This window comes from Sphaerodactylus townsendi, linkage group LG10 (genome assembly GCF_021028975.2).
Source record: "Sphaerodactylus townsendi isolate TG3544 linkage group LG10, MPM_Stown_v2.3, whole genome shotgun sequence".
NCBI classification, from domain to species: Eukaryota; Metazoa; Chordata; class Lepidosauria; order Squamata; family Sphaerodactylidae; genus Sphaerodactylus; species Sphaerodactylus townsendi.
The window spans coordinates 80,038,833-80,059,683 of record NC_059434.1 but is presented as its reverse complement, the minus strand read 5'-3'; the positions used below and the strand labels follow the sequence as shown (position 1 = coordinate 80,059,683).

Below are 20,851 nucleotides of genomic sequence, written 5' to 3'. Positions count from 1 at the left end.
GCACGTGAGCTCCCAAAGGCACCTGGTGGGCCACTGCGAGTAGCAGAGTGCTGGACTAGATGGACTCTGGTCTGATCCAGCAGGCTAGTTCTTATGTTCCTATGTTTAGATACATTTCTGAATTTAGTGAATGGGGACGGCTTGGCTTTCGAAAGGCAACTTCTAATTTCGACCTTTCTTTCTGGGAAGGCGATACCTTCACGTATGAGGAAATCACCCGGGATTCTTTGCAGTACATCCACGACGGCTCGTCCACAACAGAGGACGGGATGGAAATTTCCGTATCGGATGGAACGACCTCCGCCACAACTGTGTTAAAAGTGAAAGTGCTGCTGATGGACGACGGGCCCCAGTTGGCTCCTGGCTGCTCGCTGAGTGTCGTGGTTTCTAGTAAAAGCTCTGCGGTCATCACTCGATCCCACCTTGCTTATACGGTAAGTCCGCCATACATTTCCCGAAAGCCTGTCTTCCTTTCCAGCCTGAAGGAAGCTTTCAACTGTGTCTTCCCATATAGTTTCATGTGGGTGGGTTTCTGCAGTGCAAGAGCAGAGCAAGTGGCAAGGGAAATCAGGGTATATTGGAATGTCCAATATACGAGTCGTTACGCTCTATGTACATCTGTCCATTGATAGAGAGCTCAAACGATGTCAGGCTACCATCTGTTATGAATTTTCTACTCAACGGTTCCTGTGATCTCGTATGTGAGAATGTTGCAAGTGTTTTAAAGGAACTATTTGGTCAGGCGCAATCATTGCCTACATAGTAGTAACGGCTAAATTATTTTATGTGTGCGTGAATGTTTTGAATGTTCAACGTTGTTTTAATGTATTTTAATGTTTTAATGTCTCAGTAGATAAATGCCCCTTTTTACTAAATCTGTAATTTATAATGCCAATAAAGGCTTTGGAATTGGAATTAGAATTAGGGTTGCCCACTCCGGGTTGTGAAATTCCTAGAGACTTGGGCGGCGGGGTGGGTGGGAAGAACCTGGGGAAGATGCAGTTTGGCAGGGTGGCGCCAAACAGTCTGCCTTCCAAAGCTGTTGTTTTCTCCTGGGTCTCTGTAGCCTGGAGATCAGTCACGATTCCAGGACCCATCTGGAGACTGAAGAAGAAGAGTTTGGATTTATACATCACCTTCCTCTCCTGTAAGGAGACTCAAAGTGGCTTACAAGCTCCTTTCCCTTCTTCTTCCCACAACAGACACCTTGTGGGGTAGGTGGGGCTGAGAGAGTTCTGAGAGAACTGTGACTAGCCCAAGGTCACCCAGCAGGAATGTAGGAGTGCAGAAACACATCTGGCTCACCAGATAAGCCTTGGCAACTCAGGTGGAGGAGTGGGGAATCAAACCCGGTTCTCCAGATTAGAATCCACCTGCTCTTAACCACTAAGCCACGCTGGCTCGTTTAGCAGGCTGGCAGCTTTAGCAGGCTGGTTATCAGGATCTCTGGGTCAAGAACCGTCCCGTACCACCACCAGCATCTTGCACATAAATGCTGCTGTGTCACACTACCCCACTGTGGTCTACCTAGTGTTCAAATGGCTCACGGAGATTTGGCTTGTTCTTCTCACCGTTCCTGTCTCCGAGCACTGCTCAACAGCAAAGCCTAGGGGGCAGGGGTGGCCAACCTATGGCGCTCTAGATGTTCATGGACTACAATTCCCATCAGCCCCCTGCCAGCATGGTCAATTGGCCATGCTGGCAGAGGCTGATGGGAATTGTAGTCCATGAATATCTGGAGTGCCATAGGTTGGCCACCCCTGGCCTAGGCTGACTTGCTGTCTTCCAAGATCAGGGTCTGCTCTTTACATTCTCCTGCTTCTCATCCCATGCCTGGCTGAGGCAACACCTTGTGCCAAAGGTATGAAGGGGGCCGTCTCTTCTTGCAACCTGAGACGCCACAACTCTGATCCCTGCACGGGTGGACACTTGGCCTGTTTGCTTTGGCACTTTAGGGAGCTACTAGCAAAATCCAGGCACGTTGCCTGGGATCTCTGCTAGCGTTTTATTGTACACAGACAAAAGGGGGATCTCAGGCCAAGTTGTAAATGTGCGAATGAGACCTTCTGTAACATAAACTAGCGGCATCCCTCTGAATGTTCTTACTTGGCAAAAGGTTTATAGCCTGTTTCTAGCGTGTCCCGCCTACAGCTGCCAAAAGCCAAGAGAGGGGGAATAATGGCTTCTTTCTTTCTTGCCGGGTATTTTGGACCATGCAGGTTACGCTGAGTTAGAGGTGAAAGGCAGCGGGTGCAATGAAAATTAAGCCAATCCAAGAGTCAGGTGCTTCTAAGCCTCTTTGTAGATCCACCCTGTAGGCAACCGAGACCCTGTGTAGAACGGACTGACCCATGTATGCGTAAAATGATGGAGATTTTCTTCTAGAGTTAACAGGACTGTGACCGTATAGTATTTCCCAGCATGCTTGTGCAGAAACCCACGTAGGTTTTCTGCATTTATTAGTTTGCATCAATTGGAGGGCGAACTTTAACAAAAGTTATTCCCTTCTCAGTTCTACCTAGTGGGTGCAATTTTACTCTAGGATGCTCTGTAGTTTTCTACAAAGAGGGGTAGTAGGGTTTCAGCCCTTCTCATTTTGGAAATCCTCCCTCCCCCATGCCAGATACATGGCAGCTGGAAGTAGAGGCTAAGTGAAAGAAAAGATACTTTGGATATGTTCAGAGGTACTTCTCTGAAGCAGCATTGGCATAGTGGTTAAGAGCAGGTGTATTCTAATCTGGAGGAACAGGGTTTGATTCCCTGCTCTGCCACTAGAGCTGTGGAGGCTTATCTGGGGAATTCAGATTAGCCTGGGCACTCCAACACACGCCAGCTGGGTGACCTTGGGCTAGTCACAGTTCTTCTGAGCTCTCTCAGCCCCACCCACCTCACATGGTGTTTGTTGTGGGACGGGGGGGGGGGGGAGAAAGGAGTTAGTCCCTTTGAGTCTCCTTACAGGAGAGGAAGGGGGATATAAATCCAACTCCTCCTCCTCCTCCTCCTCCTCCTCCTTCTTCTTCTTCTTCTTCTTCTTCTTCTTCGTTGTCGTCGTCGTCATTAGCGTGGTTCAATGTAATTTGATTCAGTGGCTGTGCATTGAAAAATGGTATCTAAGACTTCGGCCCCTTCTGCACGTGCAGAATAATGAACTTTCAATCTACTTTCAATGCAATTTGAAGCCTGATTTTACTGAGCGGAATAGCAAAATCCACTTTCGAACAATTGTGAAAGTGGATTGAAAGTGCATTACTCTTCATGAGCAGGAGGGGCCTTAGTGCAAATTAAGTCTGGCTTGCTTGCCTTCATGGCCATCCCTGAACCCTTTGGACAAGAACTAACTGTTGTATCTGCTTAGTATCTTTTGAGCATCTCTTGGAAAAGTTTGGTCATGTTTTCCTCTCCATAGTTTTCTTTTCCTTCTAATATTGGAAGTTGTGCTAATTCATTTGAGTGATCTCAATGGCAGGCGCTTCGTGTGTTGTGTTCCTTTTAACCTGTGATCTGTTTCTGGCCCTGTTGCCACATTATCCTCCTTGATCTGAGACTGCAAATGCCTTAGCAGACCAGGTGCTCAGGAGCAGCAGCAGCAGCAGCAGCAGCAGGCGGCCATTGCTTTTACATCCTGCATGTGAGCTCCCAAAGGCACCTGGTGGGCTACTGCAAGTAGCAGAGTCCTGGACTAGGTGGACTCTGGTCTGATCCAGCAGGCTCTTTCTTATTTTCTTATTATGGGATGGTGGGACTGCTGTGATAGGATTCGAAGGATAGGATCACATGGGAAGAACAGTGCCAGCGTCAAAAAGCCGCATCAAGATGTGGGCATGGCATTTGTGTGATTGCTGTCATGTTGTGCTTTGATTATATGTTCCTGCATGGCAGGGGGTTGGACTTGATGGCCCTTGGGGTCTCTTCCAACTCTATGATTCTATCCTCGACTTTGTGTGTGTTTTCTGCATTTTAGGGAGTAGTGGGGAGGAGAAAAGGATGGATCAGCAATTCTGCTATTCCCATAGTACCAATATATGAGGTTATAATATGGAGGGGGGCTGAATTATGTGGATTTAGTGTGTGGGGGTGTGAGCTTCGGGGCCTTCAGTAGCAGATATGGACTTCGTTTTGACCTTGTGGACATCTTCAGCGGTATGACTTTAAATAAATCCACGTGGCGGTATGTGAGAGCGAACCTTGGAAGTCTCTGTCAGCATTTTGAAGATTTGTTCCCTTATCTTTAAATAGCAGAGTGCTTAAAAGAGGATGAACACCCCACGAGGATAAATTCTAAGTCACAACCTAAAAAGGGTTTGTGGCTGCCATATTCAGGATGTTAGGGGGGCAAAGTATGATTTCAAAAAGGACAGGACGAACTGTATGAGGCAATAAGACTCTAAGGCATAGGTGTCAAACTCGCGGCCCTCCAGATGTTATGGACTACAGTTCCCATCATTCCCTGCCAGCCTGGCAGGGGATGATGGGAACTGTAGTCCATAACATCTGGAGGGCCGTGAGTTTGACACCTGTGCTCTAAGGGACTTCTGAGAATTATGATTCTATAAAATTATTAATCTTGTCCTATTAAAAGAAATAATTTATTAATCACGAGTGTTTAATCAGTCTGTTAATGATGTGCAGGGACATGAATTTCCATATTTATGAAACAACAGTATTTTGTTTATAAATGATCCCCACATATCACGTTAGCCCGTTTCTGAACAGCCATTCCATCCCATAACAAAGAGGAGGAATATCTTTCCCAGAAGGTGACACTTACTCATTGATTTTCCACTCACTGATTTATAAATAAATAAATGTATAAATAAATAATCAGGAGCAGCAGTGGCGTAGTGGTTAAGAGCAGGGGTACTCTAATCTGGAGGAACCAGGTTTGATTCTCAGCTCTGCCACCTGAGCTGTGGAGGCTTATCTGGGGAATTCAGATTAGCCTGTGCACTCCAACACACGCCAGCTGGGTGACCTTGGGCTACCCTGTTTCCCCGAAAATAAGACATCCCCTGAAAATAAGATGTAGTAGAGGTTTTGCTGAAGTGCTAAATATAAAGCATCCCCCAAAAGTAAGACATAGCAAAGTTTTTGTTTGGAAGCATGCCCGTCGACCAGAGCATGCAGCTGTGGAGCGGAAAAATAAGACATCCCCTGAAAATAAGGCACAATGCATCTTTGGGAGCAAAAATTAATATAAGACACTGTCTTATTTTCGGGGAAACACGGCAGTCACAACTTTTCAGAGCTCTCTCAGCCCCACCTGCCTCACAGGGTGTTTGTTGTGGGGAGGGCGGCGGGGGAAGAAGGGAAAGGAGATTGTCAGCCCCTTTGAGTCTCCTTACAGGAGAGAGAGAGGGATATAATCCAACTCTTCTTCTTCTTCTTAAATCATTTTTGAGCTTTTTATATCTGAGGCCCTGTTCACCTCTCTCTGTTTTTTGGAGCAGAAGCTCGGAGCAGGGACTTTCTAGTTATGGCACCCCAGTTTTGGAATGACTGTCCTTGGATACTGACTTGGTATCAGATTTTCTCTCTTTCCGCTGGCCCTTATTTAGTCTTTTGACAGGTATTCTTCCTCTTTGCTGTTTGAACTGTGGGTTTTGTTTTCAAGTCCATTGCTTGTGCTTTTGCTATTGAATCACAGATTTTAATGTTTCTTGTTGCCTAAAACTTTTATCACCTGCTGTTTTAGTTCTTTAAATTCAGTGATATTCTATTCTAGGGAATTTAATTGTTTTAAATATGTTGTTGACCACCCCAGGAACTGGTTGAGAGGTGAGATACAATTTTTAACATAAATAAATAAAATTGGGGAGCGGGGGAGTGTCAATTGCCAGGCAAATCAAAGGACCTTTTTCATCAATGGCAAGATTTGTAATCAGTTCATCAAACTGACTTGACAGCCGGATGATGCGCCCCCCAAAAGTTTTCACTAGTCCCATAGAACTGCCTCAAAAGTTTTATTTTGGCCCAGCATTAAAATACAGAATCTTCCCTCCTTCCACCTGTTCTGTTTTAGCTATGTTAACCAGATTACCTGTATTAATCCTGCTTTTTTATTTTTAAAAAATCTAATTTTTCTCCTCAGGACAATAACTCCCCTGATTCCAAGATAAGGATTCAGTTAATTTCACTTCCCATGTATGGTTCGCTTTTGCAAATATCTCCGGGGCCACATTCGGAGGAGTTTTCTGAGATCTATAATTTCACAATGGAAGACGTCAATGACCAAAGAATCAGGTAACCCGAAACAAATGTTCGAAGCCACAACCCGTATTGCTCTTCCTTCCAGAACCAATCAGAAATCCACAGTGCCATCTTCAGGAGAAACCATGTATTTAACCTCAGCAATGTTTCGTTTATTTCAGAGTCTGTTGTGGGAGAAGTTCTGACAAAATCCAGTGGTGGGATCCAAAGATTTTAGTAACAGGTTCCCATGGTGGTGGGATTCAAACTGTGGCGTAGTGCCAATGGGGCTGGGCGGGGTGCGACGAGGGCGTGGCCGGGCATTCCGGGGGTGGAGCATTCCTGGGCGGGGCTGTGGCAAGGACGCAGCTGCTGCAGCGGTCCTTCGGCGGGAAACGAATGCACGCAGGCTCAGGCTGCCATGCACGCCGGTGCACCTCCTGCTAGACTGCTTCAAGTTCTGTGCGCTACTGCTGAGGAGCGGAGGAGGGGCGTAACTAAGGCAAAAATCACGTGGCAAAATCTCCAATTAGTAACCCCCTCTCGGCACACACAAATAATTAGTAACCTACTCTCGGGAACCTGTGAGAACCTGCTGGATCCCACCTCTGGACAAATCGTTTCTCTTTTGAGGTTTTGTGGACGAAATTACTACAGCGAGCTCTGGCCTATGAAATTCTGGAACCAAATGCACGAAGCTGCCTTATTCTGAGCCAGACTTTTGGTCTACCGTTGCCAATATTGTATGCTCTGATTGGTCAAGGCTTTCCAGGTTACGGCCCTTTGCTTCACCCTCAGCCTGATGCTTTGATCTGGAGATGTCGAGGATTGACTATAGCAGCTCTACATCCTCTCCCCAGGATAATAGTGGTAGAGCACCCGCTTTGCATACACACGGTCCCACATTCAATTCTCTGTGTCGTGACTGGAGACGGAGTGTTTGTACAACAGCTTCGGGCTGCATTAGAGCGAAATGTCTGCTTGTGCTTTGTTCATGGTCCCTCTTCCACCATTGGTAAAAGATTTTTTGAGCTACTACGGCATTATTTGCAATGCAATGTCTGTCCCAAGGCTGTGGGGCTTTTCTTCAAGGAACCCGGCATATGCTGGTCGTCTGGTAAGGTGACCAGATTTTCACCTTTTTAAGGCAGGACGCGCGCGCACGCGGCCGCAGGAGCACACTGCCTTCTGGGGCACTCCCTGGTTTCCCGCCCTGTCACAGGGCGGGAAAAGGGGAGTGCCCCAGAAGGCAGTGCGGTAGCCTTCCAAAAATCGGGACATTTAAAAAACCCCATGGGACATGGGACAAATTGATTAAATGTGGGACTGTCCCGCCAAAGCGGGACGTCTGGTCACACTATTGTGTGGGCCTTGCACTTTGGCTGGCATCCCTTTGCTTCCGCACGCAGAGCTGCCCCCGCTGTCTCTCTGACCTAGCTGTCTTCCTGCTGTGGCTCTGAATCCTTTAGCTTTTTGGGCTTCATCTCTCTGCTCTTCTGCCTTCCTCTTCCTGACCTTTGACACCACTTCTCTGCCGTCTTGGACTCCATAGAGAATCATAGAGTTGGCAGGGACCATACAGGCCATCTAGTCCCACCCCCCAGCTCAATGCAGAATCAGCCTAGAGCAGGGGTGGCCAACCTATGGCGTGCCAGTTGTTCATGGACTACAATTCCCATCAGCCCTGTCAATTGGCCATGCTGCCAGGGGCTGATGGGTCCATGAACATCTGGCACACCATAGGTTGGCCACCTCTGGCCTAGAGCAACCCAGACAAGTGTTTGTCTAGCTGCTGCTTAATGACTGCCAGTGATGAGAAGCTCACCGCCTCCGTGGCAGCTGATTCCTCCGTTGCAACAACCCCTAATATCCAGTCAGAACCTTGTTCCCCATAATTTATGCCCATTATTGTGTGTCCTGTCCTCTGCTGCCAACAGGAATAGCTTTCTGCCCTCACATGGAAAGTGTGGTGTAATGGTTAAGAGCAGGTGGATTCTAATCTAGAGAACCGGGTTTGATTCCCCACTCCTCCACCTGAGAGGCAGAGGCTTATCTGGTGAACCAGATGTGTTTCTGCACTCTTACATTCCTGCTGGGTGACCTTGGGCTAGTCACAGTTCTCTCAGAACTCTCTCAGCCCCACCTGCCTCACAAGCAGAGGTGGGATCCAGCAGGTTCTCACAGGTTCCTGAGAGTAGGTTACTAATTATTTGTGTGTGCCGAGAGGGGGTTACTAATTGGCGATTTTGCCACGTGATTTTTGCCTTAGTTACGCCCCTCCTCTCAGCAGTAGCGTGCAGAACTTGAAGCAGTCTAGCAGGAGGTGCACCGGTGTGCATGGCAGCCTGCGCCTGCGTGCATTCGTTTCCCGCCCAAGGACCGGTGCAGCGGCTGTGTCCTTGCCACAGCCCCGCCCAGGAATGCCCCGCCCCGGAATGCCCGGCCATGCCCCCGTCGTGCCCCGCCCAGCCCCATTGGTGCTAAGCCACAGTTTGATTCCCACCACCATGGGAACCTGTTACTAAAATGTTTGGATCCCACCACTGCAGGTGTCTGTTGTGGGAAGAGTGGGGGAAAGGAGCTTGTAAGCCACCTTGAGTCTCCTTACAGGAGAGAAAGGTGGGGTATAAATCCAAACTCTTCTTCTTTTGAAGCAGTAAACACATATGAGCTGCTTTAAATTGAATTATATCATCGGTCCATCAAAATCGGTACTGTCTTCTCAGACTAGCAATGACTCACCAGGGTGTGAAGCTACCTGATCCTTTTAGCTAGAGACGCCGGGGATTGAACCTACATTAAATAAACAAACAAACAAACCTGAGATCTTTTGCATGCAAAACTGCTGCTCTGCTGCTTAACCTTGGTCTCTGCCTTGAGTCCCAGCACTGCAGCCACAGCCGTGGTCCTTTATCAGCTGGGGCTGGTGAGCAGCAGTGGCGTAGGAGGTTAAGAGCTCGTGTATCTAATCTGGAGGAACTGGGTTTGATTCCCAGCTCTGCCGCCTGAGCTGTGGAGGCTTATCTGGGGAATTCAGATTAGCCTGTGCACTCCCACACACGCCAGCTGGGTGACCTTGGGCTAGTCACAGCTTCTCAGAGCTCTCTCAGCCCCACCCACCTCACAGGGTGTTTGTTGTGAGGGGGGAAGGGCAAGGAGATTGTAAGCCTCTTTGAGTCTCCTGCAGGAGAGAAAGGGGGGATATAAATCCAAACACCTCCTCCTCCTCCTCCTCCTCCTCTTCTTCTCCTCTCCTCCTCCTCCTCCTCCTCCTCCTCCTCCTCCTCTTCTTCTTCTTCTTCTTCTTCTTCTTCTTCTTCTTCTTCTTCTTCTTCTTCTTCCTGGTCATGGCTGCAGCAGCCACAGTTAAACGTCTTGTTGCTTCTCCAGGGACTTGGGTCCCTCCCGCACATGCAGAATAATGCGCTTTCGATCCATTTTCAACGCACTTTGCAGCTGGATTTTACTGGACGAAACAGCAAAATCCACTTTCAAACAATTGTGAAAGTGGATTGAAAATGCATTATTCTGCATGTGCGGAAGGGGCCTAGCAGCCCCATCGGCTGGCAGGCTTGAGAACCTGAGGTCTTCCTCAAACTTCTGTCAGCTCTTTGTACGTGGTTTTCTTTCCCCAGCAAAAACCTGTCCCACAATTTCGGTTTCTTGTAACAACAGCCTTCCAAGCCCCGTCTCTGCTTTTAACACCGCTGTAGGATCTGAGTGCACCAAATGTAGCTGTTTGTTATCACTGGCCCTTCTTCGGGGCTGTCAGAGTAACTTTTTCCCCTTCATCGTATCTCACCCAGTAACATAAAACTGCAGGTTCTTTTTTTTTTTCCCCCAAGCAGACGAAATGGAGGTGAAGAAGATTAAATTGTCACCTCATTGTGTGGAGACAGGGAAGGAGGAGAAAGCCTTTCATCCGGCTGTCAACGTGATTCAGCTTCTCTCCCCCTCCCTCTGTCATGTGCAGATATTCCACAGACTTTGCCGCCGTCGATCAACCAGTCACCGACGTTTTCCACTTTGCCGTGTTTGATGCTGACAACAACCAACTTGACAGTCAAATGTTCACCATCACAATCACAGATGCCCAGGGCACGCTGGACGTCGTTGCTTTTGCCGACCGTATCACGGTACGTAAATCGCCTGACAGGGTCCGCATTGTAGCAGGGTACACTTGGCACGGACCGAGTATAATTCTCTCACGTTTTAGGTTTTGCAGAAATGGCCTGCACAGAAGGTTGAAAAGGGGTAGCTGGGATGCAAAGATAAACCTTTGATTTGCTTCTTCTACAGAATGTCATTGATGTTAGACATCAAACAGGCAGACATCAAAAGCAGAATTTGGCAAAAACTATGACAACCGTAAGGCACTAGGATACTGTGGGTTGGATCCAGTGCATCTATGAATGGAGCAAGCCCACAGAATCAAGTTTTTTCCCCTTTACCCCAGCAGTCTCCTGTTGCTTTTGAAAAGCTGCTGCTGTGAAGTCCTTTTTTTAAACACTCCAGTTGTGACTGATTAAAAGAGAAAGAGTGGAAAGAATGATTTGGGAGGGTTGCTATGTTGGCCTGCATTGGAAGACCTAGATTCAAGTCCAATAGCAGCTTAGAGACGAAGAGGATTTTCCGGGTATAAGTTTTTAAAATCCAGAGCTCTCTTTGTTGGATACAAATTGGAATGCAGATATCTGAGCCCTATTATCCCAGTTAGAAGGCGGGAAGGGGGTTTCAAGGAAAAGAGTCAGGATGCAGGGGTACAATGCAAAATACAATCAGCTTGGAAAGAATGGAGCTGGGTTTGAGCTGCAGTGTTAAGGATTTACAGCTGTCCCTCCCATATTGCGACTTTCCTCATCGTGGTTTTTTTTTTTTTGTAATGAGAATTTTTGGCGTAGGAGTTTAAGAGCTCGTGTATCAAATCTGGAGGAACCGGGTTTGATTCCCAGCTCTGCCACCTGAGCTGTGGAGGCTTATCTGGGGAATTCAGATTAGCCTGTGTACTCCCACACATGCCAGCTGGGTGACCTTGGGCTAGTCACAGCTTCTCGGAGCTCTCTCAGCCCCACCCACCTCACAGGGTGTTTGTTGTGAGGGGAGAAGGGCAAGGAGATTGTAAGCCCCTTTGAGTCTCCTGCAGGAGAGAAAGGAGGGATATAAATCCAAACTCCTCCTCCTCCTCCTCCTCCTCCTCCTCCTCCTCTTCTTCTTCTTCTTCTTCTTCTTCTTCTTCTTCTTCTTCTTCTTCTTCTTCTTCTTCTTCTTCTAAATAACACATACAAAGATGAAGAAAAAATTCCCGATCTAGTCCCCCCCTCCCCCCATAATAATAATACTAAGTGAAAAGAAAAGGAAAAAACACACCTACACAAACAGCTACACATATAAATGGTGACTTGCAGCTACCTTGCTAAAGATCCAAGCATAAATCTAAATCCGTGCTTATAATTAATATCTGCATTTTTTCACTTTTAGTCCTTCTTATAAAGTTGTCTTAATTCAATACGCTGTTGTCATTTAAGTCTCGAATCCTGCCGTTGTTTCTCTGTTTGTATACATTTTCAATAAGTAGTCCGCAAAAGATTTCCAGTCTTTCAGAAAATTGTTTGTATTCTTGTCTCTTATAAACACCATCAGCCTGGTCACCTCTGCATACTCTGTGACTTTCAGGATTTCAGTCTTGTTTCTTCAGTCTTGGGATTTTGTTGTCCCTCCATCTGAATGCATACAGAATCCTTGCTGCAGTTGTCATGCACATAAAAAGTGCTCTATATTGATCAGGAATACTTTCCCCCATCAACCCCGACAGAAACGTCTCAGGCTTTTTTTCAATTATTTTCAAAATCTTTTGCATTTCTTTTAAAATCATATCCCAAAACAATTTGGCCTGTTTTGATTAATCACGGGTTGGTGCTGGACCCCACCCCCCAACACGAACACCCCCTGAAAGAACGCCCCCCCCCCAAAGTGGGCTCCGGTACCACAAGGGGGGCTGCCGATAAAAAGTCCCTCATGTCTGCTGCTATCAAGGGGTCACCTCTGTCTCCAGAGCAGACGAATGCAAGCTGCCCAGAGAAGCCGAATAGCTGCTTCACACAGGATGGCTGAAAACCCTACTGCCCTGCTGCTTCCAATTTTATGCAGTTTTCCACATTGCAGGGGGTGCTACACCCCTAACCCCAACGATGTGAGAGGGACAACTCTAATAGTCCACATTCTTTCCAAACCTCTTCAGTCCTGTGGGAAGAAGCTGATGGAGAAAAGAATATCTCTTCTGTTTGTCCCTCTCTCCTGAGAATGGCTACAAAGAGCAAGGTGAAAGCGCCTTGATTAAATCCAGCGTCACGCACCTCAATATCATGTTGGTATTTTCAGGTGGATGAAGGCGGGTGGGTACCGCTTCCAGCTCACCATGCGCTTACTGTTGACTCTGATCTTGACCAAGAGGACTTAGTGGTGAAAGTCATAACTTTGCCGAAATATGGATACATTGAAAACACCAGAACAGGTAAGATGCAAGCCCTGTGTGAGTTCGGTAGGATGAGTAGATTCCAGTAATTGTAATGAAAACAGCAACAATGTTTATTGTTTTTGTTTTATTGTTGCTGTTGCTACTGTTCTTTTTATTATCTGATTTCTGGGTCAGTAAGTTCCTAGCTGCAAGAGCAGTAATGTAAAAATAAATTCATTACAATAATGAAGGGCACTTGTGAAGTCTGAAGTGTCCACTTGCATCTCTGTATGAGTAACTGCTCTGCCTTTGTCTCCTTTCAACATCGGGCAAGCATATGAATAAGCAACTATGGTGTAGCAGTTAAGATTCGGGAGACTCAGATTCAAATCCTTACTCTGCTGTAAAGCTTGCTATGTAACCTTGGGATGATAACTCTCTCTTAGAGCCAATGTGGTTAAGAGCAGGTGGATTCTAATCTGGAGAACTGGGTTTGATTCCCTACACCTGAGTAGCAGAGGCTTATCTGGTGAACCAGATGTTTTTCCGCACATCTGCAATCCTGCTGGGTGACCTTGGGCTAGTCACAGTTCATTCAGAGCTCTCTCAGCCCCCCCTGCCTCACCAGGTGTCTGTTGTGGGGAAAGGAAGGGAAGGAGCTTGTAAGCCACCTTGAGTCTCCTTGCAGGAGAGAAAGGTGGGGTATAAATCCAAACTTCTCCTCCTCCTTCCAGCCTATTTAACTTTGTTGTTGGGAGGGTAAAAATGGAGGAAAACTGAACAATGAATGCTGCTCGGAGCTCCAGAAAGAAAGGGCAGGATAAAAAAGTATTACATTAATTTATTTTAGATTGATTCTATGACCCCTTTTATGTTAAGGAAAAGACACTCAAGTGGCTTTTGAAAGTAAACAGAGAAATACAATAAAAATCATGAACAGCCAACGTAAAATCTAATGGCATATGAAAACCAGCGGCATTTAAAAAAAGATAAAACCCAGAAATAATATCGATTCTCCGTAAAGGTTTCTGGGATAAATAGATTTTCAAGAAATGCCAGAAGACCTGGAAAGAGGGACTAAATTATGTGTCTGGATTTCAGTGGTCCAGCACTTTGCCAATTAAAGTGCAGGCTGAACAAACTGTCAGAGCTGGAGTCATAGTTGGCGGCAAGGGCTTCTCTCAGCCTGGCCAGATCAAGACATGTAAGTCCACACCCAGTGGAATGTGCTCCACACTCTCTCTCCTGTCTTTCCAATCTGATGGTAGTTAAAATAAAATGAATTAGTCTGGGAAATTAATTGGAATAAACTAGCAGTGAAGCCTGTTGCGCTAAACAGAACAACAGGCTCAGTGGTGGGATCCAAAAATTTTAGTAACAGGTTCCCATGGTGGTGGGATTCAAACTGTGGCGTGGCGCCGGTGGGGCTGGGCGGGGCACGACAGGGGCATGGCCGGGCATTCCGGGGGCGGGGCATTCCTGGGTGGGGCTATGGCAAGGATGCAGCCGCTGCGCCGGTCCTTGGGCGGGAAACGAATGCACGCAGGCGCAGGCTGCCACGCACGCCGGTGCATCTCCTGCTACTCTGCTTCAAGTTCTGCACGCTACTGCTGAGAGGAGGGGCATATCTAAGGCAAAAATCACGTGGCAAAATCACCAATTAGTGACCCCCTCTCGGCACACACAAATAATTAGTAACCTACTCTCGGGAACCTGTGAGAACCTGCTGGATCCCACCTCTGAACAGGCTCCAGATAGTTGTGGGTGGAGTGCACAGCAGCGAGGGAGGATCAGTTCAGAACCGGGCTTGCGCGGTGGGGCAACCGAGTGGTAGGGAGGAAAAGATGGGCAACAGCTACTCTGGGCTGTCAAGCAAGATTGGGTCTCACACCGTCTTCTGGCCCAGCATGAGCAAGCTGTTTTGTTTTTGTTGGTCAGCTGTGTCTCGACAATTGGAGGCACCGCCACACAAGAGCGGTTTTTGTTAGCTATTTTCTTTTTGCTGGTTTTTGTACCTTGTAGATAAGCCCCACCCCCAAGCCTTGCTTGCGTGCTGATTGGCTGGGAGTTCATCATTGCCACCAGCTGGGGCTTACTTAATTATATAGAGAGATGAATAAATAATTGACTAATAAATTGGTTAATTGAACCGAGACAAAAACAGTAAAAATAATCAACGATCACCATAAAATCCAGTGGTAGGTTACTGGTACTCTGCTGCACCCACCTTCACCCCAGGCTAATAGTAGAGAACAATGTGGTTGCTACTCAGAGTAAGCTGGCTGAGCTGGAACTGAATGCATTTAGAAGAAGAGTTTGGATTTATATCCCCCCTTTCTCTCTTGCAAGGAGACTCAAAGGGGCTTACAATCTCCTTTCTCTCCCCCCCACCCACAACAAACACCCTGTGAGATGGGTGGGTGGGGCTGAAAGAGCTCTGAAGAAAGGTGACTAGCCCAAGGTCACCCAGCTGGCATGTGTTGGAGTGCACAAGCTAATATAGTTCACCAGATAAGCCTCCACAGCTCAAGTGGCAGAGCGGGGAATCCAACCCAGTTCTCCAGATTAGAGTGCACCTGCTCGTAACCACTACACCACGCTGGCTCTCTTTATAGTCTGGGAAGAGGATTTCCACCTGAAGTAGCTCCAAGTCTTTGTTTTATTGACTAGCAGAAAATCATGGGGGTTTAGTGTTTATTTTAAATGGGCTGGTGGGAGGGATCCATATTTTCTCAGAATATTCTTTTCTGCAACTTGACAACTACTTTCTTGCCTACTCCTAATTAAGATCCAAAATTAGTCACTGCAGGATGTTGTGAAAGCTGCTAGCATTAATATTCCTGCCTAATGCTACTAGCATTGTTGCTACTCCTGGTGCTACTATTACTTCGAAGTAACAGCTCAAACACCCGGGCGAGGGGTAAGAGGTGACGGAAGAGGATTCTTTATGACCACCTGTTTTAATAATTATTGTAATATATAGCATTATTTATTGTTTTAAGGTTGTATTGACAATTTTTGGATTTTAAAGGTTTTATGGTTGTGTTATAAATTGTGTTGTAACCTGCTCTGAGCCCTGCAGGGATAGGGTGGGATAAAAGCCAAAATAAATGAATGAATGAACGAATAAAAAAGATACTGTATTCCAGTAGCAATGCATAATCTTTCACATGAATGACACTGTGTCTGCAGGTAGACGATTTGGTCCCGGAGGCGCTACCAGCTCAGATCTGACGTTTTCCATTCAAGATGTGGTGGAGAATCTCATTTATTACTTTCAAAGCGTTCATGAACATATTGAGCCCTCCACAGACACCTTCAGCTTTTATGTCAGTGATGGTTTCAGCCAATCGGAAATTAGCAGCGTCAATATCACTATAAAGGTAAGAGAGTTCACTAACGGGGTTTTGTGTACACCTCTCTTGCTCCCTCTGTGTAAAGCAGGACTGAAGAGTTTGTCCAAACATATTCACGGTGGTTTGTGGCTTCCTACATGGGCAAAAACAATTCTGAGTATTGAAGAAGAAGAAGAAGAAGAAGAAGAGGAGGAGGAGGAGGAAGAGGAAGAGGAGGAAGAGGAGGAAGAGGAGGAGGAGTTTGGATTTATATCCCCCCTTTCTCTCCTGCAGGAGACTCAAAGGGGCTGACAATCTCCTTGCCCTTCCCCCCTCACAACAAACACCCTGTGAGGTGGGTGGGGCTGAGAGAGCTCCGAGAAGCTGTGACTAGCCCAAGGTCACCCAGCTGGCATGTGTGGGAGTGTACAGGCTAATCTGAATTCCCCAGATAAGCCTCCACAGCTCAGGCGGCAGAGCGGAGAATCAAACCCGGTTCCTCCAGATTAGATACACGAGCAATTAACCTCCTACGGCACTGCTGAGGGCTGAAACTAGTTATCCAGTGCCCTGATTGGTTGGGATCTTGTGATAGCACATGTAGCATCAAGCTTACCTTATACTGAGTCAACCCATTGGTCTATCTAAGCTTGGACTGACTGTTGAGTGTCTCGAGCAAAGGTCTTTCGTGTCTACTACCTGATCCTTTTTTAGCTGGAAATGTCATGGTTGACCTACACGTCAAACACATGCTCTGTCCCTGAGCCACAGCTCACCTGGAATGCTGCATCACTTGGAAAAACGTTCCAGTACTGCCGCACTGACTCTCCCGCACAATTTGTGACCCACCCAGAGTCACCGCAAAAGGCAATAATGCTGGGGAAAGTTGAAGGCAGCCAGTCAGGAGGAAGACCCAACAGGAGATGGGTTGATTCAATCAAGGAAGTGACACCCCTCAAAGACCTAGGCAAGGCTGTTAATGACAGGACGTTTGGGAGGATATTGATTCATAAAGTGGCCATCAGTTGGAAGCAACGTGAAGGCACTTAACGCACACACTCAAACCTTTTGTTTTTGCGCTGCCCTGAGAGTACAGGAAGAGAGTAGCTGTCAAGAATTTTTCAGGCTAAAAAAGCAAGGCTCTCTAGTTGTTTTAGTTGTGTAAGCCAATTTTGATGCTGGTGGAATTGGCGGATGTGGCATCAATATTTTGCTGCGATTTCTGTCTTTTGGCATTTTAGGCCTAATGAAGGTTTTTTTTGTACTTTGCATCAATATTTTCATGACCACAGTTGCTACTGGGCAAATAGAAGCTCCAGGAGCCAGTTCATAGAACCATAGAACCATAGAGTTGGAAGAGACCCCAAGGGCCATCAAGTCCAACCCCCCTGCCATGCAGGAACACACAATCAAAGCACTCCTGACAACTGGCCATCCAACTGCTCTTTAAAAACCTCCAAAGAAGGATACTCCATCACACTCCAAGGTAGAAGAAGAAGAAGATTTTTCGATTTATATCCCCCCTTTCTCTCCTGTAGGAGACTCAAAGGGGCTTACAATCTCCTTGCCCTTCCCCCCTCACAACAAACACCCTGTGAGGTGGGTGGGGCTGAGAGAGCTCCGAGAAGCTGTGACTAGCCCAAGGTCACCCAGCTGGCATGTGTGGGAGTGCACAGGCTAATCTGAATTCCCCAGATAAGCCTCTACAGCTCAGGCGGCAGAGCTGGGAATCAAACCTGGTTCCTCCAGATTAGATACACGAGCTCTTAACCTCCTACGCCACTGCTGCTCCTAGTGCATTTTACTGTCGAGTAGTGCATTTTACTGTCGAACAGCCCTTACTGTCAGGAAGTTTTTCCTGATGTTTAGGTGGAATCTCTTTTTTTGCATCTTGAATCCATTACTCCGTGTCCTAGTCTCTGGAGCAGCAGAGAAGAAGCTTGCTCTCTCATGTAAGGAAAACATTGGGGTGGACAGACCGCTTCCTCTGCGCTGCCCCATTTGCAGATAGGGGTGGCACGAATTTTGAGTTAAACAGTCAAACTTACCATGTTCAATTGAGGCAATCAGATGTGAGTCAATCACCCAATCTGATCAGCTGGCAGCAAACAATTCAAATGCCTGCCAAACAGGTTTCATATTTTTTTCCAAAACTTTACTTGTGCCAATTGCTGGGAGTCCAAGAAAATTGGCAGCTGTTAATGACATATAGTTTCGGTTTCCATTAACTACAGTTTACATTAATTACATAGTTACATAACTAGTTATATAGACAATGTGGAAGGGTAGGATTAAAAAAAAAATTACCTCATGACCAGTTCAACTGTCTATGGTTGAATTCCGAATCATTTTCAAGGTGATGGTGTTAACCTTTAAGGCCTTGTGCGGCCTGGGACCTCCGTACCTGCAGGACCGTCTTACCCCATAAGTCCCGAATCGGCAGAGGCCAACTTACTGGTGATCCCTGGCCCCTCAATGATGCGGCTAGCCTCCACCCAGGCCAGAGCTCTCCCTCCAGCTGTCAGGGCTCTGCGGGATCTTAACGAGTTCCGTAGGGCCTGCAAGACCGAGCTGTTCCGCCGGGCCTTTGGGGAGGCTGGCTGCTGATGGCCCCCCCCCCTTATAACATCAGTGGATCCTGCCGTCCCCCTCCCTTTCTGTTTTAGGGGACTTGATAGTAGGTGCCATCTATCATGTTGATTTTAGTATGCTGCGTTTTAATGGGATGGGGTTATTTTATATAGAGCCAAAAATTAACTAATATTTCATGGATTTCAGCCTTTGGTCTATGTGGTCTATTTCTGTTTCGTTGTTCACCACCCTGAGCCCTTCGGGGGAGGGCGGTATATAAATATGACCAATAAATAAATAAATACATAAAATATACAGTGAGCCGCCATTTTCTCAGCATTGTTGCCTGCCATGCCGCAGGAATTTTATTTATTTTGTTTATGTTATTTATAGTCCACCTTTCTCAAAGGGACTCAAGACAGAGTACGCATGGTGAGTCAGTACAGTCAACAAAATGGTATCGAGTATTTTTCTGAGTTTACTTCTGAACGCTACTAGATTTTTTCCCCCCTGCTGCTCTTGAAAAATGAGTGTTTGTGTCTGCCTTAGAGGTCAGCTTTTTGTTGTAGTAGTGACAACCATAGTTACTCTATATTTGTATGTTACAACAGCTTATTTAATTAATAAAATTACATGAAACTGTTAAAAAATCAAAAAAACAAAGTGGGACGTTCAATAAGCAGTGCATTAGGATTTTAAAAGTCTGGAACCGCCAGAAAGAACTGAAGTAGAAGTATTAACCTGGCACATTAAGTGGTACAAAATTACATAATAGGATCCTACTTGCAGTAAACTATACTCAGCAGTATAGCCCACAGTCCCTAATGCTTTATCCAAGCAAGCTGGTACAGCCATTTTGTACAGTGCAACCCTGTTACCTGTGCAGAAAAGCGCTTTTGAATAATTCAGTTTCAGACACCTTGGCCCCTTCCGCACCTGCAGAACAATGCAATTTCAATCCACTTTCGATGCACTTTGCAGCTGGATTTTACTGTGCGGAATAGCAAAATCCACTTGCAAACAATTGTGAAAGTGGATTGAAAGTGCATTGTTCTGCATGTGTGGAAGGGGCCCACATGAGGAAGGAGGGACTGAGAGAGTTCAGAGAGATCTGTGACTAGCTCAAGGTCATAAACTGAGCTGGTAGCTGTTTGGGTATCACTGTTCCCACAGATGAATCAGTCACCCGTATACCTGTTATTTGAAAGAAAACGAATCTTGAGTGCTCTTTGCACAGAACTGCCAGCATCCCATCTGGTTCAGCACAATTGTTACATTTCCAGAGCCCATTTTGAACTTCATCTGACGCATCTTTTTCTTGCATTTACTGTTCCTTTCCTGGTTGTGGAATGCCCATTTTTTTTCACCAGCATCTATTCTCTCAGGACCACCTTTGCGTTTTTTTTTTGCAGCGTTTGAATGATGAGCCTCCAGAACTGCAGTTGGAGCTTGTTAAAGTTCAAGATGGTGACAGAGTGGTCATCACAAACTCCTCCTTGAGGATGAAAGACCTGGACACGCCTGACACCCAGCTGGTCTTTGCCATCACCAAGAAACCCACTCATGGTAAAATGCACAGCACAGTCCAAGAATGTGTTCATGCAGTGCACTGATATTATTTGATGGGTTTTCCTTACCAGCAGCCAGTGGTGTATCTTCCAGAGGGACATGGGGAGGGGCAATTGACCCCAAGTGCCCCCATTGGATCACATTGGCGCCGCTCCTGGGCCCAGCCACACTGCCGGGTGCCCCTTGGCCCCTCTGCTCCTTCATCCGGTGGAGCTTCAGCCGGCTAAGTGGAGTGTGGGGAGCGGGGGAGGCAGAGCAGGTGTTGCCCCAGACACCATTCCCCCCCCCCCCATACACCTCTGCCAGCATCTCCTCGAATCTGGAGGCTTAAATTTCCACCTGTTTGACTTGAGCAGCCAAAAGCCAAGAGGCCATGCAGTAGTTTAAATTCAAATTTTGAGAATGTCTGTTGACAAAGGAGTTTTTTTGTTAACTGTAATAGCTTGGATCTTATGTAAAACTGAACCTGTAATGGAAATTTCAGTCCTGTTTGCATGCAGCAGCAGCACAAGCAGTAGGGAATTCTGGGAAGCTGCACGAACATTCTAAAAGTGACAGTTAAAAACCGTTTGCAGTTCTGGTGTTTCCCGACTGAGAGAAAACAGATTTCTCTGTGTACTGCTAACTAGTGCTAGGTAAAAAGTGATTTGACTACAGATACTGTATAAGCTTACTATTGCAACCAAACAGTAACAAATGATGAACTGTAAATGTAAAGATATATATGTGATACTTT

At 46.6% G+C, this 20,851-nt stretch overlaps 1 protein-coding gene across 1 annotated transcript in view; it reads left to right on the top strand.

Moving 5' to 3' along the window:
* FRAS1 (Fraser extracellular matrix complex subunit 1) overlaps positions 1-20,851 on the top strand; it is a 200,981-nt gene that overhangs the window by 133,407 nt on the left and 46,723 nt on the right. The window contains exons 31-36 of the mRNA XM_048509698.1: positions 190-434; positions 6,089-6,240; positions 10,160-10,322; positions 12,565-12,697; positions 15,833-16,023; positions 19,959-20,112. Of these exons, the coding sequence (XP_048365655.1) occupies positions 190-434; positions 6,089-6,240; positions 10,160-10,322; positions 12,565-12,697; positions 15,833-16,023; positions 19,959-20,112 (1,038 nt within the window). The remainder of the gene's footprint in view (positions 1-189; positions 435-6,088; positions 6,241-10,159; positions 10,323-12,564; positions 12,698-15,832; positions 16,024-19,958; positions 20,113-20,851) is intronic.